This window comes from Pleurodeles waltl, chromosome 3_1, assembly GCF_031143425.1.
Source record: "Pleurodeles waltl isolate 20211129_DDA chromosome 3_1, aPleWal1.hap1.20221129, whole genome shotgun sequence".
NCBI lineage: Eukaryota > Metazoa > Chordata > Amphibia > Caudata > Salamandridae > Pleurodeles > Pleurodeles waltl.
The window spans coordinates 1862864814-1862892527 of NC_090440.1; the positions used below are offsets into that span (position 1 = coordinate 1862864814).

Below are 27714 nucleotides of genomic sequence, written 5' to 3' on the forward strand. Positions count from 1 at the left end.
TCAATCCCTGAGAGACCCTCGGTGCCAGGGCTGGAGCTGCCAGTGCTGAACCCAAAGGGTCCCCCACTCTGACCACATGGAGCCCAAGGGTGCTTCTGCAAGGTTGGTCTGCCCAAAAATGGGGCGAGCAAGGCCTCATAAAATTCTTTAAGTTGGGCAGGGGTTGCTCTGTCTTCCAAGTCGGCCCAGGCACAGGTTTCTCTGAACAAGGCATAGAGAGTCGACGCTCCCTCATCTCATCGACCAAAAGATGAGAAGTCAAAGAATGCTTTGACTTCTTGGATTATTATTTGTGCTTCGACATACCCAATCGCCCCAAGGATTTCGACGGGATGACAACGAGTTTGGACTCCGTGACCAGTCCCAGGACCTTCCTCTCAACCAAGACCTTGACCTTCGTGGAGTATTGTGCTAGGCCGCCATCAGTTTCAGGTACCACTCCCTCAAAGACTTAGTATGCATGGCCCGGCACTCAGAACACAACTTCGGGTGAGGTTTGCACGCCAAACACTAAAAACACAAGAAGTGTGGATGCGTCATGGACATTGCCCCTATAATGGGATCTGCAAGACCAGAAAACCAGTCTTCCTAGTAGACATCTGTAGGAAAGTACCCTCTTTATTGGCATAGTTACCCCCATTTTCTGCATGTTGTCAGTGTGTTTGACTGTGTTCACTGAGATCCTGCTAACCACGTCCCCAGTGATTATGCTCTCTCCCTTCAAACTTGTTTACTTGAACCACTCACAACCCACATTTGGTATACTGGTGTACCCATGTAAGTTTCTAGTACATGGTACCCAGGGCACTTGGCTTCTAGGGGATACCCATAGGCTGCATCATGTATTATGCCACCCATGGGGATCCCATGGAAAATGTATCTGCAGGCCGGCCATTGCAGCCTGTGTGAAAGGGTGCATGCACCCTTTTCACTACAGGTCACTGCAGCAGGTCACTGTAAGTCACCCCTATGGCAGGCCCTCCTAGACCGGAAGTCAGGGTGCAAGTACCTGTGCGTGAGGGCACCCCTGCAGTAGCAGAGGTGCCCCCATAAACTTCAGTTCCATTTGTCTGGACTTTGTGAGTGTGAGGATGCCATTTTATGCATGTACTGGATATAGGTCACTACCTATGTCCAGCTACATAATGATAACTCCAAACCTTGACATCTTTGGTATCAAATATATCAGAATCATACCCCAATGCTGTTGCCAGTATTGGAAGTGTGATTCCATGCACTCTGGGGGCTCCTCAAAGGACCCCCAGCATTGCTCCTTCCAGCCGTCTCGGGTTTTCCAGGCAGCCTGAGCTGCTGCCACCACTCAAACAGGTTTCTGCCCCCCTGATTCTTGAACAGCTCAAGCTCAGGAAGACAGAACAAAGGATTTCCTTTGGGAGAGGGGGCTAACACTCTACCTTTGGAAATAGGTGTTACATGGCTTGGGAAGGGCAGCCTCCCCAAGCCACTGGTATGCTTTGAATGGCACATCTGTTGCTCTCTGTGGATAATCCAGTCTGCACCGGTTCTGTGACCCCCAGTCCCTGCTCTGTGCAAAACTGGACAATGGAAAGGGGAGTGACCACCCCCCGGTACATCACTGCCCCAGGGATGGTGCCCAGAGCTCCTCCAGAGGGTACCTGTGTTCTGCCATCTTGAATCCGAGGTTGGCAGGGACCTCTGGGAGCATATGAGTGGCTAGGTCAGGCAGGTGACATCAGAGGCCCCTCCTGATAGGTGGCCACCTGGCTAGGTGACCAATCCCCCTTTCAGGGCTATTTAGGGTCTCTCTCTTGGGTGGGTCCTCAGATTCGGCTTAAAAGATTCCAGTAGAACCCCTCTGCAACCACTACTTCAACTTCTGGCCACCGGAACCGCGAGTGGACCCTCCAGGAACCAACAGTCTGCATCCACGACTAAAACTCTGCTTACAACATTGTTTCCATGGCTCCTTCCAGCTTCTGCAACATTTATCCAGCTGTGCATCCTCTGAGGGTGGCAAATCTCCAATCTGCACAAGAAGGAATCCCCCATGGAGTTAAGGTGTCACTCCCCTGCATCCGCAGGCACCAACTGCAACAACAACCAGCTGCATGGATCTCCTCTCATCCTGAGCTGCGTGGATCCTGCATAATGGGTGGTGGTATGGAGTAGTCCTCTTGGTCCTCTCTGCCAGATGTCCAACTTTGGTGGAGGTAAGCCTTTGTCTTCACACGCAGGACAGTACCCCCCTGCACCGCAACCAAGGCTTGTTGGCATCACCTCCAAGGGATCTTCAGGCTCATCTGCAACTCCTGGTTCCTCTTCCAGTGGGTCCCCTGTGGGGGCTTCCTTTTCTTCTGTGGACTCTATGCGTTGCTGAGGGTCCCCCTTGGACTCTCCCCGTGGGTTTAGTTTTCCTGGACCTTGCTGCTATCCGGCAGCTCCACTTTTGCTTCACTGCAACATCTCCCTTTGCCAAAGCTTTTTGGTGACTTTTGCACGCTACTGACCACAATCATCTATCCGGCGTGGGACATCAACTGAATCTCCAGGAACTCTTCACCTGCTCCAGAGCTGCATTCCTGACCGTGTTCGTCCTACCGTCAACCAACTCCTGCAACCACAGCTGGGTGGGTAGTAACTCAGGCTCCCCCTGGACTCTTCTGTGACTAATGGACTTGGTCCCCTTCTTCCACAGGTCTTCCCCTTCAGGAATCCACTGCTGGTTTCTTGCAGTCTTGCCTGCGTGTCGCATTTCCTTCCTTTTGGGTGGTTTGGGGAAAAACCCTTTCTTCCTGGTTGCTAGGGGGCACTGTGGTTTCCTAGTACCCATAGATCCCCCTCTACACATTCCACTTACCTAGGTGGGGGTCCTGCATTCGCATTCCATTTTTTTTTAGCATATGGTTTGGACTCCCCCTAGGGTCAACTATTACCTATTTGCTATTGCACGGTTTTCTATTGCTATTTATGCCTATTACTGATTACTAGTTTACATATATAGTGTGTTACTTAGCTGCTATTGGAGAGTTGCCTCTCTAGTATTCTTTTAGTAATTGTGTCACTAAAATAAAGTACCTTTATGTTTTTTAACACTGTGTGGTTCTTTCATGTATGTAAGCACTGTTTGACTACAGTGGTATTGCATGAGCTTTGCATGTCTCCTAGATAAGCCTTGGCTGCTCATCCACAGCTACCTCTAGAGAGCCTGGCTGCTAGACACTGCCTCTACTTCACTGAGAGGGGATACCTGGTAGAAGGTGATTATACCATAGGTACTCACCACACACCAGGCCAGCTTCCTACAATTTGAATTTAACTTCCAAGCATGGCAGTATATGTATCTCCACCTGGGGGAGTACGCTGCCTCATTCTGCAAGGCTGGGCATTTCTACAATGTTATTTTGATTTTGTGTTGCAGGACCCAATGTCACAATTTCAGTCCTTCGCTGAACTACCTGGATTTAGTTCCTCCTTGTTTTCAAATGTAATATAATGTAGTCATGTTTGTTTTTATTTTGACATCCTTTTGATGTATGAGTGGTAGAAAAGCCTTCAAAGAAATTTCACTGCTATCTACTCAAGCAAATGTATGTGTAGCTTTTGCTCTTGCATAGACCATAATCTGCATGCCAAGAGGTTCCTCACATGTGCTTCCCAACCTTTCACTGAGAAGCCTGTTGTCAAACTGAGACAAGATTTGACTTTGTACAGGTCCTCACCGAAATACACGTTTGTTTTGACTTTCCACCAAAGTGTGGCATGTCTCAAAGTTTCTGTGACCTGACAATAATTTTTCCAGTGGCCATTTACTTGAATCCGCTGCTTTTCAGTTCTTCTTGAAGAGGGCTCATTATCAGATGACACATGTAAGAAAGCAATACAGAATGACAACATTCTTAGAGGAACTTTGTATTTCCTTCCTGTTATCCAATTTTTGGTAGTTATCAGTTGTAATTCGAGACTCAATTTCATTGCTTTTTCTTTTGGAGGGAAAGCCTTTAAGCAGTCCACAACAATGTTTGTGTCCAAAAATTGTATACATTTTGTTGGCATGAGCATTGACTTCTTGTAATTGGGAGCTAAGCATAATTGTTGCAAATTTCTTATTGTTTGATTGAGGGCATCAAATATTTGCTTCAACGAAGGAGTCTTACTGATCCAGTTGAACAGATACAAATATACCCTTATTCACTAACGGTGCAGGGAGGTTGCTAAAGCCACTACATATTTTGTGAATACCAAGGGTGCCTACATGGGGTCAATTGAGGGCTTTTAATTGGTAGTGCTGACCTTACACTACAAAGCACAGGTACTTACAGTGTTTCCAAAGGAAGGAAATATGCATCCTCCAAATCTATCAAGGCCATAAAGTCTTCTTCGTTTATGGATTGATGCACATTCTGACGTTTTAGCAGTCTTGTTTTTTTATATATAAATTAGTTTAGTTCCTTTAGATCTTGAATGGTTGTTTTTCTGAACAAAGAAACATCTGGAGTAGAGCTCCACGTTTCTTTCATTTTGAGGCACACCTCTGCCCGGAGGAGACCTTTGCTCCGAGCCCTCGAGAGCACTGGCTCTCATCTCAGTGGGCCAGAACTCTGCTGAAAGTGGCTGCACTGGTTCTGACCAGTCCATGCCACTCTAGGAGTTGGTAGGTTTCAAGGGGGCACCTCTAAAGTGCCCTCTGAGTGCACGTATTAAGTAAATCCATCACTGTCATCACAAAGTACTACGAGTGTTATTCATCATCTAGAATCAGGTATGGACTATATCGAGGAATTTGGGGCTATGGCTCCTTTGTTGTTATGGATAAAAATATGGGGCACCCCAAAGGCTAATTTTTCGCAGCTAGTATTAGACTGCCGAAAGCTGGATAATTGGCATACCATCCCATGGTTGGTTTATGTCAAAAGCCTCTTTTATAACCTAGATCTAAATGTGGTTTTCAATCTTCCTGATAAGGTTCACCTCCAGCCAAAAGCATGTGTTAAAAGGCGTTACTTGTCTTATGCTGAAGAAGGGCGCATTACAAGGGCACTAAGTATGGTCTCAGTGTTGAACTTTATGCAACTTGATGATATTTCAGAGGCAAACATGTACCTGTTATGGTTATTTAATCCCCAGCACAGGAGATGTGACAAGGCTGAGGGTTAACTTAATTCACTATTTGGTTGCCTTTCCAGTGGCTGGTTCAAGAGTTCAGCTGATGCCCCTGTGATGGTATTTCAATTCAATCCACAAGGCACTTTATGCTCTTCTGCAAATTGTATTCCAAGTTTCAAGGTCGCTTTCTTCTGCCCATTTTAAAATGCATGCACTTTACGGCTCACATAATTGGCCTGAGGTATTAGTAATCTGCTGCTAGACCCGAAGTCTGTTTCAATGTTGTGAATTTTATGAGGGCCGCCTTAAAATCAAAGAAGCTATATGGTTATGAAATCTGAATGTTTAATGAGTCTCCAAAATTCATGTGTTTAAAGCAAATGTTTTAATATTGTGTTTTAACGATGATGACTTTTTAGTGTTTGTCATTTTTACGGGCTTTACTGTATATGTATTTTTAGGTGGGAAGCCATTCGCAAGCCTGTCCGCCTTATGAATTATTCAGATAGTCTAGTTTTATTGATTAATATGATTAATGTCTGTTTCTAATGTTTAATGTTTTTAGTATTCTGATTTTAAATTTTTATGAATATAATGTGTTTTTTGTACTTTTATGGCCCAATTGGGGGTGAATAAAGTTATTTGACTGACTGACAGTGTGGGTTATAACAAACATCCCTATTGTCAGTGAAGCCATCATGTGGCATTGTAATGACCAATGCCCAGCACATGTACTTAAAATGGCTGCACTATTCACTTACTATGTCTGACAATCGACAAAGACATAGCAGGGGCATATTTGCTCATTCCGGTATGCCCTCACATGTAATATAATGTGCGCCGCCTTTAGGGCTGAAAGGCCTGACAGTGGGGTGGCTTGCATATATTGCGTGCAGTGTTTAGGGAACAGAGCACACAGGCTTTGTGCCATGTTGTGTTTTCATTTTAGATCTGCACCAAGATATACAGCCTGCGAAGGCAGCACTGTGTCCACTTAGTGAATGAGCCACTGAAGGAGGCACAATCTGTGTTGAAGCTCTCAGGGGCCTTCCTTTATTACACCATGCCCTAGGTAGTAGGGCACCATTTACTAGGGATTATGAGTGGCAACTAAAGGTTTGTCATTTGGGAAAAACGACTGTGCAGTTTTAGGGAACGAGATCTGGCACTTGGGACCTGAAGTCTGTGTTTGGAGTGTAGTTCACTGGGATCCTGCTAACCAGCACTCCAGTGACTGCGCTCTCCCCCCTAAATGTAGTTGTTGGTTACTTTTCACACCCACATTTGGCATACTGGTGCACCCATGTAAGTCCCTAGTATATGGTACCTAGTTAACCAGGGCATTGGTACACCAGGGGTCCCCTATGGGTTGCAGCATATATTATGCCACCCATAGGAGCCCATGCAAACTGTGACTGCAGGCTTGCCATTGCAGCCTGCGTGAAAGGGTGCATGTGAAATTTCACTGCCAAACCTAACCACTGAAATTAGACATTATAGGTCACGTCTCAGTAAGGCCCTTCAGCCCAAGTGCAGGGTGCATGTCACTAAGTGTGAGGGTACCCATGCATGAGCAGGGTACTCATAGATACCCCAGGCCAATTCCTGGACTCTGTAGGTGCAGGGAAGCTGTATTAAGATAGGTAGTGGACACTGGTCAACATGAGTGGTCCAACTACATAATGGCTACTCCAAACTTAGGCATGTTTGGTATCTAACATGTTGGGATCAAGGAACTACACCGATTCCAGTGTTAGTTGAATGATACCATGTATGCTGGGGGCTCCCTAGGGGATCCCCCAGTTCTGCCAGTCAGTCTTATGGGGTCTAGCTGCCAGCCACGCAGCTGCTGACCCTAGACACTGTTCTGCTCCCCTGCTGGTGAGCCAGGCGCAGGGCCGGAGGTGCAGAACAAAGGATTTCATGCAAGGGAGAGGTGTGGCCACCTCTCCCTCTGTACAAGCTATCGAAAGGCTGGGGTGGCCTCTGAGTGCCACCAGACAGACTGCTTTGAAGGGCACATTTGGAGAGCTCCTTGTATTATCCGTTTGCACCAATTCAGGAATCCCTGGTTCCTGTTCTAGCACGAAACTAAATAAAGGACAAGGGAGTGACCATCCCCCTGTCCAGCTCCTCCCCTAGGGAGGTGCCCAGAGCTTTGCCAGATGGCCACTTGATTCTGCCACCTTGAAAATAAGATGTGCAGAGGCCTCTGGGAGCATCTGTTTGGTCAGGCCACGTAGATGACGGCCCTGGCCCCTCAGATAGGTGGGTCACTGCAGAGAGTGACCAACCCCTTTTTAGAGTTATTTAAGGTCTCCCTCACGGGTGGGTCCTCAGATTTGTCAAGCAAGACTCTTTAAGGAACTCTCTGCAAGACATCTTCTGCTCCTGGCCTCTGGAACCGCTACTGGTCTTTGCTGGAACCGAGCAAGCCTGCTTCTGGTGGGAAGGCATTGCAAGATTGTTTCTCCGGACCCTGCAAGAATTCTGCAACATCCAAGGCTGTGCATCCTCTACGGTCACAAGGACTCTGTCTGCACCAGGGAGCACAGAGGAGTCTCCCTTGCAGTGAAGGAGTCACTCCCGTGCAACCGCAGGTACCTCAAGACAACGTCGACCGGTTGGTGGGTTTCTGCTGTCCATGGACATCCGAAGATCCTGCTTCACAGGTAGTGAGTCTGTGGCCTATCCTGGGTCCTGCTTGTCCTCTATGCAAGTTGAAAGTCTATAGGCCCTTGCTCCTGCAACTAGACTGGCACACCTGTGCACTACGATTGGTGCACTTACCAAGGACTGTTGACTCTTCCTCCAGGAGATCACCAGGCACAGTGAAGCCATGGCCTCCAGTGCTCTACAAACTGAAGATCAGCCCCTCTCCGGCAGGTCCTGTGACGTGGGACTTCTGTTTTGTCGTTCTGGTCAGGCCAACTTGTGATTCCCTGTGTCTGTCACCTGTGGGTAATTCGTGGGGGATCCATCTACGTCTGTTGACCTTCCTGTGTGCTAAGGGCCAGCCCTGACTCCCCCTCCTGGGTAGAGTCTCTTGGACCTTACTGGTCCTCAAACCTCTGCAAACTCCTCTTCTGCTCCTGTTTGCATTTACCAGTGCTTGTTGGTGACCTGGCTGGTCACTAACCCTCTTCCAATCCGGCAACCATCGAGGGACAGCTTGTAGGCGACTCCTGGGACCTTCTCCAGATCCTAGCCCCCACTGCTGGACTTCTTTCACTGACTTGCAGGAACTTCACCTTCAGGAGGGTGGGAATTGCCACCTGCACCACCTGTGCACCTCCAAGGGTGCTGGACTCGGTTCCCTTCATTTGCAGGTCCTCCACATCCAGAATCCGTTCCTGACTTTCACCAGCCTGGTCCACTGGTCGCGACAGCTGCTGGACAATCTGAGGCATTCACTGACTTCAGAGAGACTCCCTTCTTCCCTCTGCATCCGGGTCCCTAGTGTAGGTACTCCTGTCTTCTGGGTATCTTGGGGCAGGGGCACTCTCCATCTAGCCCCTTCTCTGCTGGTTTCCTCAGGATCCACTGGGAATGGTTCTGAATTCCATATACTCCAACCACTACTCTCTGTATTAGCCTCTGGGACACCTGGGTGGGTGTAGGAGGCTGGCCGGGCTAGTAGTGGGTACCAGAGGGACTTACACCTAGTGTCAGGTCCAGTTATCCCTTACTAGTGTAGAAGAGGTGTTTCTAGCAGCTTCGGCTGATAGAAGGTAGCTATGGCAAAGCAGCTTAGGCTAAACTAGGAGACATGTAAAGCTCCTACTAAACCACTTGTGTCATATGCACAATATCATAAGAAAACACAATACACAGAAGTACTAAAAATAAAGGCACTTTATTTTTATGACAATATGCCAAAAGTATCTCAGTGAGTATCCTCAGTATGAGGATAAGATATATACACAAGATATATGTACACAAGGTAAAATTATGCAGATAATAGCAGAAAAAGTAATGCAAGCAATATAAAGTTACAGTAGATTGCAATAGGAGCACATAGGTATAGGGGCAACACAAACCATATACTCCAAAAGTGGAACGCGAACCACAAATGGACCCAAAACCTATGTGAGCTTGTAGAGGGTCGCTGGGACTGTAAGAAAACAGTGAGGGTTAGAAAAATAGCCCACGCCAAGACCCTGAAAGGTAAGTGTAAAGTGCACCTACTACCCCCAGAGAGCACAGAACTCGTGATAGGGGGATTCTGCAGGAAGAACAAACACCAGCAGTGTAACAACAGTGGTATTCCGGACCTGAGTGCCTGTAAGACAAGGGGACCAAGTCCAATAGTCGCGACAGTGTCAAGAGTGGGCAGGAGCCCAGGAAATGCCAGCTGAGGATGCAAGGAAGCTGCCACTTGTTGGAAGAAGCTTGGAGTTCTGCAAGAAAGAAGAGGACTAGGAACTTCTCCTTTGGAGGATGGATGTCCCACGTCGCAATGCAGCTTGAAGAGGAGTTCCCACGCAGAAAGACCGCAAACAAGCCTTGCTAGCTGCAAGGGTCGCTGTAGAAGTTTTTGGGTGCTGCTGTGGCCCAGGAGAGACCAGGATGTCGCCACTTGGAGGAGGAGACAGAGGGGGCACCCAGCAAGTCAGGGAGCCCTCACAGAAGCAGGCAGCACCCGCAGAAGTACCTGAACAGGCACTTGGAAGAAGAGTGAACCGGAGTCCACCCGAAGTCACAAAAGGGCGTCCCACGACGGCGGAGGACAACTCAGAAGGTTGTGCACTGCAGGAAGGAGTGTCGGGGACCCAGGCTTGGCTGTGCACGAAGGAAATCCTGTATGAGTGCACAGGAGCCAGAGCAGCTGCAAATCACGCGGTGCCCAGCAATGCAGTCTAGCGTGGGGAGGCAAGGACTTACCTCCACCAAATTTGCACTTAAGAGTCAGTGGACTGTGGGAGTCACTTGGACAGAGTTGCTGAGTTCCAGGGACCACGCTCGTCGTGCTGAGAGGGGACACAGAGGACCAGTGATGCAGTCGTTTGGTGCCTGCGGTTGCAGGCGGAAGATTCAGTCGACCCACGGGAGATTTCTTCAGAGCTCCTGGTGCAGAGAGGAGGCAAGCTACCCCCAGAGCATGCACCACCCGGAAACAGTCGAGAAAGCCGGCAGGATGAAGCGATACAAGGTTCTAGTAGTCGTCTTGCTACTTTGTTGCGGTTTTGCAGGCGTCCTGAGCAGTCAGCGGTCGATCCTTTGGCAGAAGGTGAAGAGGGAGATGCAGAGGAACTCTGATGAGCTCTTGCATTCGTTATCTGGTGAGATCCCCAAAGCAGAGACCCTAAATGGCCAGAAAAGAAGGTTTGGCTACCTAGGAAGGAGGATTGGCTACCTAGAGAGGGAAGAGCCTATCAGAAGGAGCCTCTGATGTCACCTGCTGGCACTGGCCACTCACAGCAGTCCAGTGTGCCACAGACACCTGTTTCCAAGATGGCAGAGGTCTGAGACACACTGGAGGAGCTCTGGCCACCTCCCCTCGGAGGTGCAGGTCAGGGGAGTGGTCACTCCCCTTTCCTTTGTCCAGTTTCGTGCCAGAGCAGGCCTGGGGGATCCCTGAACCGGTGTAGACTGGCTTATGCAGAGATGGGCACCATCTGTGCCCATCAAAGCATTTACAGAGGCTGGGGGAGGCTACTCCTCCCCAACCCTCACACATATTTCCAAAGGGAGAGGGTGTTACACCTTCTCTCAGAGGAAGTCCTTTGTTCTGCCTTCCTGGGCCAGGGCTGCCTGGACCCCAGGGGGGCAGAAACCTGTCTGAGTGGTTGGCAGCAGCAGCAGCTGCAGTGAAGACCCCGGAAAGGCAGTTTGGCAGTACCCGTGTTCTGTGCTAGAGACCCAGGGGATCATGGAATTGTCCCCCAATGCCAGAATGGCATTGGGGTGACAATTCCATGATCTTAGACATGTTACATGGCCATGTTCGGAGTTACCGTAGTGACCCATGTACAGTGCACGCGTGTAATGGTGTCCCCGCACTCACAAAGTCTGGGGAATTTGCCCTGAACAATGTGGGGGCACCTTGGCTAGTGCCAGGGTGCCCACACACTAAGTAACTTTGCACCCAACCTTCACTAGGTGAAGGTTAGACATATAGGTGACTTATAAGTTATTTTAGTGCAGTGGTAAATGGCTGCGAAATAACATGGACGTTATCTCACGCAGGATTGTAAGAATTGTCAGAGCTCCCTATGGGTGGCAAAAGAAATGCTGCAGCCCACAGAGATCTCCTGGAACCCCAATACCCTGGGTACCTCAGTACCATATACTAGGGAATTATATGGGTGTACCAGCATGCCAATGTGAATTGGTAAATTTAGTCACTAGCCTGTTAGTGACAAATTGTTAAAGCAGAGAGAGCATAACCACTGAGGTTCTGGTTAGAGCCTCAGTGAGACAGTTAGGCATCACACAGGGAACACATACTGGGCACATACTTATGAGCACTGGGGCCCTGTCTGGCAGGGTCCCAGTGACACATAGACTAAAACAACATATATACAGTGAAATATGGGGGTAACATGCCAGGCAAGATGGTACTTTCCTACAGTGGGTAACTACCTTGCAACTGGTTTCTGGGGACACATACAGTACTTACCTCTGATGTTTCTATCTGCCCCCAGCCCCTAGCTAACTACTACACTTACCCTGGTTGGGGTCACTATTTCACATTCCATTTTTTTAGTATATGGTTTGGCCCTCCCATAGGCCCTTTATATTTCTATGCTATTTCTGATGGTCAAGTTATGTGAATATTGTATGTAATATCTCCAAAGGGAGATATACCAATGTCATTTTAGTAGTAGTGCTGTAATAAAGTATCCTTTATTTTTGCAACACTTATGTGGTCCTTTCGTGTGACTAAGTTACTGTCTGACTATTGTGGTATTGCAAGTGCCTTACATTCTTCCTGGATAAGCTTTAGCTGCTCGCCATAGTTACCCCTAGAGAGCTTCTGCTATCTTAACATCTATTCACTATCACTAAGGGTTGCCTGGACTCAGTAGAGGGTGCCACACCATAGGTGTACACCATAAACTGAGCCAGCCTCCTACACTTGGCGTGGCACTTGGGGCAGAAACTAAGCAGCATCTTTTCCATCCCTCTGAGTTGTGGCGTAGAGGAAGGTGGTGGCAGAAAATTAAAGTGTAGTCAAACCTGGCCCAAGCCCGAGTGGGCGGATCGATATAGTTGAAGGAAAATCAATAGGTATTAGTTGTTGTCGAGTGGGGCTCTGGTACAGCCTTGTGGCAAGAATCTAAGCTTCAGTCACGGAGCTCCGAGATGGACCTTCGAAACCGAAAAAAACAAGCTAACTACAAATCCGATTACCATGCGCTATACATAGTATAGGCGGAGTAACAATACCTTGTTACTCGAAAGACTCATTGGAAGAGAAACAAGTTGCAAACGTCGAGCCCAACACTAGATGGCAGGAGTATGCCAAACATACGTATCTACAGCTAAGAAATGCTTTGAATATGTAGTTAACTACACCTTTAAGATAAATTGATCTATGCCAGTTTAAAGCTGGATCAGGCCATTCAACTGCATTCGCAGAGGGCTCCTTAGAAATGCATATTCATAGGAATCTAAGCTCCACAGCTGGTTTTATATACACTACCTTTCCAAAGTGTGAGCAAAAGAAATAGGGCAAGTATTTACATACAGAACCACTGTCAGGTCAGCTTGTGTTGAAGTTAAGTGTAAAAGCTTCAAACTATTTTTTTTTTAAGTATCTCTGGTGTTCTTGAATCATTCCATGAGAAGATTTAGCTTTGTTTAATCGGATTCATGGGAGCTGAAGATTATTTGTGTATTTTGTCTGCACTTTACCCTAATGAGAGGTTATTAAGGCCTTATTGTGGCCACTTTGAAATTGCAGAAATTGACAACGGTGAGGCATATTTAATCACAACAAAGGGTGCTATATAGATCTGCACAAGCGTTAACAGCTTTAGCACATGTCAAGAGAGAAAAATATACATTTCAGCGCCTTCAACAAGATAATATGGATATTACCAATAAATAGTAGGCCCACTTTATTTTAATGTCAAAAGACATAGATGTCAGAAACCAATAACATGCACATCAGAGACGTATTGCTGACACAAAATTAAATGACTCAAAAAAGCAGAGAACCAGGAACGTTTCTAAATGTCAGAATGTCTTAATGGGATGCAAAGCTGTTTTTAGAGAAGTAATCGATATAGAGCATCTGTCAACTTGGCAAAACCAGGCATGGTGGGCGCATACGTTATCGAAATTCAGCTGTGCATACGTCATTACAGCAAGACCTGGTTCAGTTAAATTAATCTTCACAAACAAAACTGATATTTTAGTGTACCTAAAAGCTGCCATCGGATTATAAGATGTTATTATTGTTAGCAGGACTAGTTCACCAACTTATTAAATCCAATGCAAGTGTTTAAGGCAATCGTTATATTTTGAAGTGCATGCGGATGATGGGACCTCTCACCTGAGCCATTTTTCTTCCGTAAAAGAGGTTCTCCATAACCAGTAAGTCAAGTTTCTTTTCCGTGTTGTTTTGTGAGTTTTTGTAACCAATTCGAAACACACCAAGAATTTTTGCCAAGGCCGTAGGCCGCTATGGATGGGACAAATAAATGAAGGCATTTAACATAAAAGAAATAAACAGGCTGAATCCTATACATTTAGTGAGCACTGGATGGCCCCTTAAAGGCAGCACAGATGATTTGACAATGAAGGAGAACGTCTGAACAGATGTCGGCAAAAAAAACACACACTCGTGCACTAATCACGCCAATCTAGTAGTTTCCTTTCAGTATTCGATGCTTTAAAACATTTCATGCTTTAACGGGACACAGTCTTTTGTCACTATTGCATTTCCTTTTGTTAAGGTACGGCAACTTTCGACATTTACTTTTCCCAAAACGAGTGTATTTGTTCAAAGGTTTCTCTTGGGTAGTGACAATTCCAAGGATTTTTCGACAAGGAGAATTTCAGGATAAAGTTTAATCTAGATTCTGGTCATTGCACAGGACCGAGATCACTCTGGATTTCCAGCTTTATGTTCCTCAGGGGCCAACCCATAATGGCATTTGTGGATCTTTTCACCAATGCCACTAAAAGGGTTTGGCACTCTGGTTTCCCGAGGGACAGCTAGGCTAACTAACCTGGTGTATTAAAAGAGGCTACTGGGTGTTTTATGTCATTTATAGAACTCCTTGTTCAGAGTTCAGATCTGATTTAAGACTGCAACTCTTTCTGATGGAGTACAAGGATTTAAATGTCAAGTTTAATCTCTGCATGCAGCATTTGCATGTGGTATTCCGAGGTCCATGTGTATGCAGATTTTACACAGTCATTAAACACGAGTGTCTCGGAACATAAGCAGTAAAGATGATACCATTACTAAATTATTCACACAAATTCAAAACTAGATCAAATGTAGCAAACTGCACCTGAAAATCACCAAGATATAGTTAATTTCAATGAAATATGCTTGCCTCCCAGACTAGTGGTTCCCAACCTTTTAACTTCTGTGAACCACCACTTTGAAACTGGAATCTGGGGGCGCCTGACTGAGTCATTACTGGAAGACTCCGGGGACTCCGGTCTAAACACTGTTGATGATTTGAACCGCAGACCATTACACACAAAATACAGAAACAAGCATTACATCAAGCACAGACGCAAATAACACATTTAATTTGATTAGAAAACAAAACAAAAAAAATATATAATAGGAAGGTTGGAGCTTTTCTAAATTCAATTGAAGCCACACGTCGACCATACTATATTCTGTTTGATGCGCCTGCACTGCTACAAATCGATCTGAGGATACTATTAATTTTTAGCCTCCAATTTCAAATTCCTTGCCATTTACAGCACGTTTTAACATTTGCAGTTGTACATTTAGCCATTTTATTTACACACTTCATTAATCTGATAATATTAGTTAATTTACCAAGCAGTCACGGACCCCCTGGGGATGCTTCACGGACACCCAGGGGTCCCTGCACCACAGGTTGAGAACCACTGTCCTAAACATACATGGTGCAAATGTAGCTACTCATCAGTTTGTTCTTTAATGCCACACACCATAGGTATTTGATGTGTGTATATTAATGTCCTTAGCCCAGGATTATTCTGCCTTGCCCTCATCTAAAACTTTGACTTCACACTCTATATTGGAAAAAGGTTTAGCTTTAACTCTATGATCTTCTTTCATAATGATCCACCTGTCACTGCCACACACTGTAGGCTGGGTGGCACGGGTATTTTATCAACTGTCTTGTAAGTACCATCAGCTTTTGGTTATTTGTATGCACAGCCCCAACGACCTCAAGGTCCGGGCTGTGCCTGTGGAACCTATGTTATTTAATATAATGTCCTTACAATTGGTTAGTTGGTTGTTTCATCACATACTCTAGCATAATTAATCAGTATGCAAGAAACACAGCATGGACAGAGGTCAGAGATTCTGGTGACATGGTAGCAAGAGAAAGAGAGAGAGTTAGGAGAGAGCATTTAACAGAGTGAGAGACAGGGAGAGAATGACTGAAAGATGGTGAAAATGAGTCAAAGATAGTGTGTCTGTGTTTGCCAGCGAAAGATTTTAGCACATTTAACAATGACAAATTATCAGGTAGAGACATATTCTAGTTGCAGATTCCTTAGTTTAGAACTTCCCCAGGCATCAGTCTGGATTCAGAGATTGTTTGTCGAGCAGTATCCTTGAGTGCCATCAGATGTTGTGTTAACCATGATGAAATTGCGGTTGTATATAGGCACCACCCAGGCATGCAGACATCAGTTTCTTTTCACAACTTTCCACACCAGAAGCGCAAAGCTATGAAGAACACTGAGATTGGTGTACCGGAACTAGGACCCTGAAAAGGAGTCGCTAAACATCAGTTTGCAGAGGAGGGAGGATGGGTGGGTCAGTAAGGAATCTGCAACTAGAATATGTCTCTACCAGATAATTAGTCACCAAACGTAAGTTACTTTTTCATCAGATAGAGACTTCTAGCTGCAGATTCCTTACCTTAGAATAAATACCCAAGCAATACCATCACCGGAGGTGGGTAACAATCCAAGACCATACTAGGAAGTCCTGCAGGACAGAACGGTCAAAATAGCGGTCACTGCGGACCTGACTGTCCAGGTAGTAGTGTTTGGTGAATGTGTGCAGGAATGCCCATGCCGCTGCCTGGAAGTTGTCCAGGACTGGAGCTCTGCATGCTAACACAGTGGTTGCAGCAGTTGCTCTGGTGGAATGAGCACGCAAATCCTCCGGGTGGAGGGTGGGTAGGTAGCACATTTTGATGCAGAGAACAGCCCATCTGGAGATCTCTTCTGCACCGCCCATCCTTTCTTCGCACCAACAAAGCCCACAAAGAGTTGATTATCCACCCCAAAGTCTTTGGTACGACTGAGGTAGAATTCCAATGCTCCTTTTGGAGTCTCTCCTCTTCACGAGAAGGATGTGGGGGTGCATAAAAAGTAGGCAAGGTGATGGATTGGCCTACATGAAAGAGCATGACCACTTTAGGGTGGAAGGAGGTCCTAGTACGAAGCACCAGTTTGTCAGGATGGACCGATGGGAAGGGTGGCTTCGAAGAAAGAGCTTGTAGCTCACTTTTCGTGCAGAAGTGAGGGCCACAAGGAAGGCCTTTTTAAGGTGAGGAGTCAAAGAGGACAATTATGAAGAGGCTCAAAAGGAGCACACACGAGGAAGGACCAGGTTCAAATCCCACTGGGACATTATAAATGGGGTGGGTGGGTGTAAGCATATGTGTAAGACCTTTGAGCAATCTCACAACAAGACTCAGGAAGTCTGAGGAAGGCAGAGATGCCAGACATATAACCCTTAAGGGTGCCCAACACAGAGCCCTGCTGAGCAAGGGAGAGAACAAGCAAAAGAACCCCAGACAGAGATGCACAAAGGGGATCAACAGTTCTGTTGGTACACCATGTCACAAATTTACACCAATGACAGGAGTATACCATTTTGGTGGAGGGAGGCCTGGCTGCCAAGATAACATCACAGACTTCAAGCAGAAGATTGAAAGCTGTCAAGTGCAGCTGCTCAATCTCAATGCAAGAAACCTGAGACTGGACAAGTTTGGGTGGAGAAACCTCCTCAACCCTGCTGCTGCGACAGATGAGCCTCCCGAAGAGGCAGCCTGAGTGGAGGATCGATGGCCATGTTCAGAAGCTTGGGATACCATACTCTCCATGCCCTGTCTGGAGCCACAAGAATTACTTTGGCCCAGTCGTTCTTGATCTTCTTGCAAATTCTGTGCAGACGTGGTACTGGCGGAAAGGCAGTTCACTCGAGACGGAAAGTGTCACAGAGTGAGTGCCACCTTGAAAAACTCAAACGAGCAAAACAGCTGATATTGCGCCATCTCTGCGGAGGCACACAGATCTAACCAAGGCTCTTCCCACTGCTGAAAGAGACCTTGCGCCACCCCCAGATGGAGACGCCATTCGTGATCGACCATGCATTGATGGCGGAGTTCATCTGCTCTGGCATTCAGAGAGCCCACTAGATGTTGAACTACCAGGGATATGCCGTGACGTTCCAGCCATGTCCCGAGTCGCAGGGCCTCTTGACAAAAGCTCCACAACCCCACTCCACCCTGCTTGTTGCAGTACCAAATGGCGGTGATGTTGTCAATGAAAACCTGCACCACTTTCCCTTCAAGAGAGGGAAGGAATGCCTAAAATGCAAACTTGATCGCCTTGAGCTCCAGAAGGTTGATATGGAGTCCAGACACCTCTGATCTCCACCTCTCCCACGTGGCTGCTCCATCCCAGGAGTGACATCTGTCACTACAGTTGGACCTGGTTGGGGAAGGAAGATGAATTTGCCTCTGACCCAATCTGGGTTTGTTAGCCACCACTGCAGATCATGTGCATTTCCCTCCGAGATTTGGACCGTGTCAGAGCGATCCCTTGATGCTGCGCCCACTGGAACTGCAGGTCCCACTGCAGAGCCTGCGTATGCCATCTGGCATGTGTGACCAGCAGGATGCAGGAAGCCATAAGGCCCAGTAGCCTCAGAGTCATTCTCACCAAAATGCAGAATAGAGGCCGAAAAATTGGTATCATAGCCTGAACATCCTGGGCTCGCTGCTCGGGAGGATAGGGCCAAAACTGCACTGTGTCCAGAACAGCTCCGATGAATGGGAGTGTCTGAGAGGGTGTCAGGTGATAAATTGGCATGTTTATAGTGAACTAGTGAACCCCGGAAAATGCAGGAGGTTCACAGTAGTCTGGAGGTGGGAGACCATAATGTGGGGCAAGCCCGCCTTCAATAGCCAGTTGTCGAGGTAGGGGAAGACTGAAACGACTAGTCAGCGCAGATGAGCAGCGACCACCACCATCACTTTCGTGAACACCTGAGGGGCAGTGGTAAGGCCGAAGGGGAGCACGGTAAACTGAAAGTGCTTGTGATCTACCACAAATCACAAGTAACGTCAGTGGACAGGCAGGACGGGAATATGAAACTAGGTATCCTACAAGTCCAACACTACCATTCAGTCTCCAGGGCAAAAAAGGACCTGAGCCAGAGTGAGCATTTTGAACTTCTCCTTCCTGAGGAAGAGATTTTGGGCTCGGAGGTCTAGGACTAGTTGGAAGCGCTTGTCCTTTTTGGGCCCCAGACATTAGCGAGAATAACAACCACAACCTATTTCTGACACAGGGACCCCCTCTCTATGTGTCCCTTGGCTAAGAGAGCCGTAACTCCTCGCAGTGAAGTGGCAAGTGATCCTCAGTCATCCGATCATAGGATGGTGGCATGGCAGGAAGGGTAGTCTCGAAGGGGATGGAGTAGCCCTTCGGACAATTTGTAAAACCCACCTGTCCTTTGTAATGTATTCCCAATGAAGCAGGTGATGGCGAATCCTGCCTCCAACTGGTCTGGGATAGGACGACGGACTAGGAAGGTTTGGATGCTGCAGATGGGGAGGTCGAGTGGGGGGTGGGAACTGAGCTGACTGCTGGCTCCCTTATCCATGGGGAAGTTGGGTCTCGCGGCCATGCAGTGGCTGGGCAGCATGCACGGCATAGTGGCTGGAGGGAAATAGACATGGTTGGGTGCTCCTCGGTAGCCACGAAAGGGGCGAAAAGCAAACTAAGGGGGGCGAGGAGCAGCTGCAAGGCCAAGGGACAGAGCCGTAACCCAGGACTCCTTAAAGCGCTCGAGCGCAGAGTCCGCTTTTTCTCCATGAGATGAGTGCCATCGAAGGGCATATCCATAAGGTATTGCTGGACATCCCCCCAAAAGATCAGATGTCATCAACAAGTGTGGCACCCAAGGGCCACTGTCAACACAACTGATCTGGCCAGTGAGTCGGTGGTGTCCAGTCCACATCAAATCATGAAATTTGCTGCTACTATCCCATCAGCAACAGCCTGAGCGAGTACAGCCCAGGCCTTCTCTGGGACCCCCTGGAAAGCACCTGCGCAAACGTATCCCATAGGTTGTGGGAATAACGGCCAAAAAGGCATGCACTGTTCACGGACTGCAATGCAAGGCTGGTGGAAAAAAAGAAAATCTTCTTTTCAAGGGTATCCAGCCTTATGGATTCCATATCTTGGATTCCCTATCCGGGGTGAGGAAGGGAATGCACCTTGGGAAGTGGAGGCTTGGCTAGCCAAACTCTCAGGGGTGGGGTGTCCCCTGGAGCGGGCGAAGGCAGCAGACAACTGTCCTGTTCACAGGACCCCTGTGCTGGATTTGGACCAGGCACCCAGAAGGGCATCCACAAGGGCCTCACGAAACAAGAGCATTGGTTCTTAGGAGGAAGCTCCTGGTTAAAGCACCTATCTGTCAGGAGGTTAGTCCTGATGGCCACAGAAGGCAACTCTAGGTCCAGGTCCTTAGATGTTCTTACCACTACAGTCTAGTAGGAAGCTCCCTCCTCCGTACCCATGGTAGGGGGAGAAAGCATGCCTGTATCTGGAGAAATATTCAGTCCCTGGCTTCACCCAAGTCTGCATAGGTTCCTGGAGGTGGTATTCTAAAGGGTCCAGCAACACACCTCTCATTCATCACCGTAACCTGGCCCATAAGAAAGGGGCTCATGATGCAGCATAGGAGGCAGGGCTCCTGCTGCCATCAGAATCGGTGTCGTACGACACCCATCCAGTTCCATGTCAAAGTCAGGGGTAGGAATGGGGAAGGCACCACCCGCAGGAGCGTCGGCAATGGGACCGGCCTCCGGAAAGGTCAGAGTGGTATGACCAACGTTCGTTTGCATCCAGGGCTGGATCCATGGGTGCCCTCGAAGGGGCCCTTTATGACTTTGCGGGGTCTCCAACAGATTCAGGCTGCCCAAAAGTTCTTATGCATAAAGTAGCTCTCTAAAGGGGAGCAGTGGAAGAACACAAGTATATAGGCTATGCTTCAAAGGAGGGACCAAGAGAAGATGGAAAGGCAAGCCATCGAATAAGAACAAAGCTATGAGTGACAAAAAAGCCAAAACATAGTAAGTAATGGGTTAAGCCCACTGTAAATGTTTGGTAAGCAGACAATAGGTCTTTCTTAATCAGAAAGCTGAGTTAGGTGATAGGATCAGCTTAAAAATGGGAGCACTGACTCGACTCATGCAATGACACAGCAAGACAACAATAGAGAAACCATCAAGAAAACAATGTAAAGTACCAGATGAGATCAATATACATAGTGTAGACACTGCTCTAATACCAAAACTCCGGGTGCTAGTTGGAGAGGCTTATGTCATTGCTGGAGGTATCCTGAATGTAGCAGACCACTTTGAAGAATTAATTGGTGGAATGGAAACAGCATAACATAAAAGTGTAGAAACCCAAGATGCTCAGCTGGGGGCATCTCAGACCCCCAACTTATTTCATGGCTGGAAACTAAGAACCCTGCAAATTCCCTGTAGATGGGTGAGACTTTGTGATGGTGCATGGGCTGGTTATGCATTATTGTGACACGCTTCTAGGAACTCATTCCCAAAGTTGCACGGAAAATGGACTTTAAGAAGAAGCAATCACTCAACAGCTCCCCAAGGTTAATTGCAGTAGACACGGGGAGGCTTTAATAGAGAGAAACAGAGGAAGGGAAGGTGAAGGTAGCAAGAAAGCTATCACAGAGGGAGGAGAGAGAGTAAGCGGATGGATGAAAAAAGAGGGGTGTACAAGGAGACAAATGGAGTGGGATGGTTTGAGCGTTATTGCCAGGGCTACTTCATTCCCCAGTCTGGCCCTGGATAAAAGCTCCCATCTCCAAGTTAACACCTTCAATCCCTCTCCCTGATGTGCAATGCATGATGCCATTACAAGCATTAAAACAGATAAACAATACGAAATCCACAAACCAAGAACAATGCATATCCCGTTCTTACAGAACCACAACCAAAACACAACCAAGGGACACAGCTCCGACACTGAGGGCAATAGCAAAAAGACAATCTTTTCTCTGATGAGAAAGAAATGTGTCAGGTATGCCTGGGAGCAATGCATGTAAGTTCAACAAAAAGAACAAGTTACTTACTTTCAGTAACACCTTTTCTGGTAGTGATTCTAACAGCAGATTCCTCACTTTTTGAATACCTCCAGGAGTCAGATCTAATCCAGAAACATTTGCACAGCAATATTCTCCAGCGTCTACAGGTAGCGTACTGCAAAATCACAGTTCTTCGTGCCACTCCATTTTGCGACGTCAAGAAGTTGGTTTTGTATATATACGTCACCTGCTCACGCTGACATCTGTTTCTTTCTGCACTCCGTCCATGGTAAAAGAGGTGGAGCTTTTAGAAACTATTATTAAAAGATTTTTATGTGCAGATGTTCAGCAATGTAATGTAAAGTGGTCTTATACAGCGCTACTTGTCACTCATGTTGGGCATCCAGGCAGTGAGTAGGTGAGTGTAGGCGTGCAGCAAGGCTGAGCCTCAATACAGGTAGTCTTGATCATCCTGCAAGTAGACTAATTGAAAAGCCAAGTCTTCAGCTTCTTATGGAATTCAGGAAGTGAGGAGAAGGCACGGATATATTGGGGGAGGCTGTTCCAGGATTTGGAGGCTTGGGAGGAGAATGACTGATTGCCCGCTTCTGTGGACGGGAGGTGTAAAAACAAGTGAGTAATGCTGAGCAAAGTTCTCTGGTGGGCTGGTGGAAGTGAAGCCAGTGATTGTGCCGTGACATGAAGGCTTGTGTGAGACGTTTGAACTGGCAGCGCTTCTGGATGGAGAGCTAATAGAGCTCTATGAGGAGTGGTGTCGTTTCAGTGCAAGAGGTCAAGGAAGACTCTAGTGGTGATGGTTTAAAGTCTGTGAAGAACATGGGTTTGGATGCAAGCGAAGAGTGAGTTGTCACAGTCCAATCTGCTGGTGTCCAGTGTGGTTCAAAGAATGTTTTACGTAATATGCGGAGGATGAGGAAACATGAGCAGGTGAATGCGTTGACCTGGGACTTCATGTGAGGGTGTTGTCAAGGATGAGGTCTAGGTTCCTAATGTGGTCAGGTGGGGTGGGTGTGGGCCCAAGATCAATGAGCAACTAGGTGAAGGTACATGGTAAACTCTTAGTACGAAGATCAGAACATCAGCTTTGCAGAGTTGAGCTTGAGGCAGTTTTCTTTCAACCAATTGGCCATGCTGTCATAGTGAAGTCTGAGAGGGAAAAATGAGCTAGGTGTCATTGGTGTAGGAGATAATGTTGATTCAGCAGGGTCTTATAACGTTTGCCAGAGGAGTCAAGTGAAGGAAGCTGGCTCTCTTTATTTTGCACTAAAACAAAGTACACCATACAGAGTCCAGTGGATCCCCAATTGGTTTGCAGAGGCAAAAGTAGATAGTACTAACGCACTATTTTGTGGTAGCGTGGGCAAATAGTTAGGCTTATCAGAGGGTAGTGCTAAGCATTTGTTGTACTCACAAGGCAATAAATGAGACACTAAACGCATAAATCAGAGACCAATTTTAAAAAGTAGCACTTCTTTTCATATATACTTTGAAACCAAGAACTTGGTTACAAGGTAAGCATATTTCTTAAGCTTAAATACTTTTCACTTGCCAAAAACGAACACAGTGACATTTTTAAATTCTTCAATGTTAACCTGTGAGAGGGAAAACCGTTCAGAAAACAGGTACTTTACAACTACTTACGAGACCAATCTCTGAGGTTTAGGTAAGTACTGGGCAAAGGTTAGGTCTCCACTAACAGGTCATTCTGGACAGCACTGAGACGGTTGGGTGCAGAGGTGTACTACGGCTTCAGGTGCCCAATGTATTTCAATGGGGATTGGTCTCCGTGGAAAGCCAGACAGGGAAAATCAACAGGTTCATAACAAACATGTGGTACTCGTGGAAGCAGCTGCACCTTTGGTACTCTTCTCCAATGGCCTAGGGGTACGGACGCAGGGGTGTCTTTTGGCATTGGGTTTCTGTGTCCGGGAGCACTTACGGTTAAGGAGTCCTGGGGTCTGAGGCTGGAGGTGTCGTCGTGAAGTCCAGGGGGGTGAAACCACAGTGGACTCAAGCTCAGGAGAACAGGGGGACTTCGTTGACACCAGGGACCCACTTTAGATTCGCCCGCAGGCGACGGGTGTGGTGTTTGCTTTAAGTGTTGGGTTTCTCTCACCATACAGGCTGCAGGAGAGGGTGCCTGCATGCAGAGGCTGCAGGCGACTTTCGGGAGGCCAGTAGGTGGTTAAACCCCAATGGTCTCAGACTCTGGGGAACCTTGTTGGCATTGGAGCTCCACTCCTACTTGGGTTGATGACAGCCAGAGCAGTGGTGACTTCAGGTATCAGGTCTTTGTGGTTCCGGAGGCTGCAGAGTCCTTTCTTTAAAGCTGGTTGGGGAGTAGGTCCGCTGCTTGTGGGAGACTTGAGTCGTTTTCGAAGGCAGGCAGTCTGCCTGGGGTTATGGAGGCTGAGCTTCAGTCTTTTGGTTCAAAGTCTGTTGAGGATTACAGACCCAGGCACCAGGTCAGTTGCTTCTTTTCTACTCTTCTGCGGGTGAGACTCTTCAGTGTCCTTAGGCTTCTTAGGAATCAGGATCTGAGTTCTTGGGTTCAGGGGTGCCAGCTAAATACTCAATTTAGGAGTGTTACAGGAAGTGCAAGGTGGCAGCCAATGGTGTGTCCGTCTTTAGGGTGATTACACCCTCTTTATGACCACTTCCGTTGGGAAGTGGACATAACCCTGAGAGATATAATTCAACCCAAAACAAGATGGAGGAATTTAAAAGAGCTTGTCTACCTTAGGGGTAGGACAGGCATGAAGTTGGCACACCTCCTAATCTAACTAATTAGCCCACCTGTCTTGCCGCCAGGAAGTCAGGTCAGGAGAGGGGGGCTGGTCATCTCGGACATTTCAATCAATCAATCAATCAGTGATTTTTGAAGCATGGCTAATCACCCCTAGGGTTTCAATGTGAGGTTTGTGGACATGCTGCTCAATAGAAGAGCCAGGTCTTGCAGCCCTTCCTGAACTGCTTAAGTGATGCGGTCTGCCTTAGTCTGTGAGGTGGCATGTTCTATGTCCGGGCTTCAAAGCAGGAGAAGGATCTTCCTCCTGCTGTGCTTTTCCTGATCTTAGGAATGGCTGCGATTGCAAGCTGGGAAGAACAGAGATGTCTGTTGGGTACACAGAAGGTGTGGCAGTGGTTGAGGTATGCCGGTCCTATGTTGTGTAGCACCCTGTAGGTGTGGATCAGGAGTTTGTATGTGATGCGTTTGTTGACTGGGAACCAGTGTAGGTTTCTGAGGTGGCAGGAGGTGTGGTTGTGTCGGGATGTCCAGGATGAGTCTGGCTGCTGCATTCTGGATCTTTGTAGTCTTAATTGTAGTTTCTTGGTGATGCCGGCACGGAGTGCGTTGCCATAGTCCAGTTTGTTACTGACGAGTGTGTGGGTGACTGTCTTCCTTGGGTCGGAGGGGATCCACTTGAAAATCTTTTGGAGGAGTCGGAGGGTGTGGAAGCATGACGATGAGACAGCTCTGACTTGGTGGGTCATGGATAGAGAGGAGTCCAGGATGATGCCCATATTGCGCCATTTGGAGGGACCTGAGTTGCATTACAAAGGCAGCTGGGCCTTTGAAGCTTCCCGCCCCGGAATGTCCATCCTGACTGGAGGTGCTGTCAGTGCAGGCTTTCGTCTTTGGCCATTCCAAAAAAAAAGTTTTTAGGGATACAAAACTAGGGAGAATTATGTGGTCCAAAGCATCAATCTCCCTACACGAACCTATAATTAAAATAAGATGCACTGTTCCAAAAGAACGGACTCCATTCCACCAATTAGGTTAGAGTGTCTTTTCAGTCACCACATGCATTAGTCTTACCGGAACAGTAGCCCTTCCTCACCACTGGGCGACATGCTTCATCATCAGGTCATGCTTCTCGTCAGGCCAGCACTGCAATGCCTGACCGTGCCTACTAGAAGGCTCTTTGCCAGAGATCTTTTTAAGAAACAATGCTGGTAGTGAGTGGATGTGAGAGGGGCTGGGAAAACTGCTAAAACTGAGTAAAGGTGCCCAAGAAAACTATCTTTAATACCTGGCACCCCTGCCAAGGTTAAAAACAAAACAAAAGGGGAAAGTACAGAAAACAATGATCTGGTCCAAGCTCGGACAACTGGGTAATTCAGACTGACTATGGCTCTCTTTATTTAAATTGTCTTGTGGCAGACTGCTGCATACTGCCCCTGTTGTCAATATGGTCTGTGGATACCGCAGCCTCTGCCAGAAAACGTTTGAAGGGTTTGCTGGGCAGGCTGAACTTGATGGCGATACTGGAAGCCCACACCATAGCCAGAGAGGTTGTAAAACTATACAGCTGACATGGTGGGACAAGCAGGGCCATGGAGCGCGCCATGGCTCTACTATTCTTAAACTGCTCAATGACCAAATCTACCTTCTCATCAAAAATGTGAGAGACATTGGAAGGCATGCCCATTAACTTGGAATGGACCCTGTAGGAAAGTGCCATCTTGCCTGGCATGTTACCCCCAATTTCACTGTATGTATGTTTGTTTTAGCTTTTGTGTCACTGGGATCCTGCCAGGCAGGACCTCAGTGCTCATAATATGTGCCCTATATGTGTTCCCTGTGTGGTGCCTAACTGTATTACTGAGGCTCTGCCAACCAGAACCTCAGTGTTTATGCTCTCTCTGCTTCAGATGCCCCACATCGTTCAGGGCAAATTCCCCGGACTTTGTGAGTGCGGGGACACCATTACAGGCGTGCACTATCCATAGGTTACTACCTATGTAGAGCGTCACAATGGTAACTCCGAACATGGCCATGTAACATGTCTAAGATCATGGAATTGTCCCCCCAATACCATTGTGGTATTGGGGGGACAATTCCATGATCCCCCGGGTCTCTAGCACAGAACACGGGTGCTGCCAAACTGCCTTTCCGGGGTTTCCACTGCAGCTGCTGCTAACCCCTCAGACAGGATTCTGCCCTCCTGGGGTCTGGGCAGCCCCACCCCAGGACGGCAGAACAAAGGATTTCCTCTGAGAGAGTGTTACTCTTCAGATAATGAATGCAAGAGCTCACCACAGTTCCTCTGTACTTCCCTCTTCGACTTCTGCCAAGGATCGACCGCTGACTGCTCCAGGACGCCTGCCAAACCGCAACAAAGTAGCAAGACGACTACCAGCAACATTGTAGCGCCTAATCCTGTCGGCTTTCTCGACTGTTTCCCGGTGGTGCATGCTCTGGGTGCTGCCTGCCTTCACCCTGCGCTGGAAGCCAAGAAGAAATCTCCTGTGGGTCGACGGAATCTTCCCCCTGCTAACGCAGGCACCAAAAGACTGCATCACCGGTCCTCTGGGTCCCCTCCTATCCTGACGAGCGTGGTCCCTAGAACACGGGAGTGAGATCCAAGTGACTCCCACAGTCCAGTGATCCTTCAGTCCACGTTTGGTGGAGGTAAGTCCTTGCCTCCCCAAGCTAAACTGCAAACCTGTGTACTGCGTGATTTGCAGTTGCGCCGGCTTCTGTGCACTTCTCCAAGGATTCCTTTGTGCACAGCCTAGCCTGGGTCCCCAGCACTCCATCCTGCAGTGCTCAACCCTCTGAGTTGGACTCTGATGTCGTGGGACCCTCCTTTGTGACTCTGAGTCATCTCCGGTTCACAAATCTTCCAAGTGCCTGCTCCGGTACTTCTGCAGGTGTTGCCTGCTTCTGTGGGGGCTCTCTGAGTCGCTGAGCGCCCCCTCTGTCTCCTCCTCCAAGGGGCGACAGCCTGGTCCTTCCTGGTCCCCACCAGCACCCAAAAACCTCTACCGCGACCCTTGCAGCTAGCAAGGCTTGTTTGCGGTATTTCTGCGTGGAAACACTTCTGCAACCTCCAGCACGCCGTGGGACATCTTCCATCCAAAGGAGAAGTTCCTAGCTCTCTTCGTTGTTGCAGAATCCTAGGCTTCTTCCATCCGGAGGCAGCCTTCTTGCACCTTCATCCGGGGTTCCTGGGCTCCTGCCCCCCTGGACACTACCGTGACTCTTGGACCCCTTGCCTTGCAGGTCCTCAGGTCCAGGAATCCGTCTTCAGTGCTTTGCTGGTGTTTGTGGTTCTTGCAGAATCCCCCTATCACGAACGACTATTGTGTCCTTTTGGGGTAGTAGG

General features: G+C 47.8%; 1 protein-coding gene across 3 annotated transcripts in view; it reads right to left on the bottom strand.

The window, feature by feature from the left end:
- The window catches only part of PIKFYVE (phosphoinositide kinase, FYVE-type zinc finger containing), a 1212885-nt gene that overhangs the window by 117977 nt on the left and 1067194 nt on the right, over positions 1-27714 (bottom strand). For all 3 annotated transcript variants that reach the window (XM_069225943.1, XM_069225942.1, XM_069225940.1), the window contains one exon: positions 13589-13717. In XM_069225943.1, coding sequence (XP_069082044.1) covers positions 13589-13717 — 129 coding nt within the window. The remainder of the gene's footprint in view (positions 1-13588; positions 13718-27714) is intronic.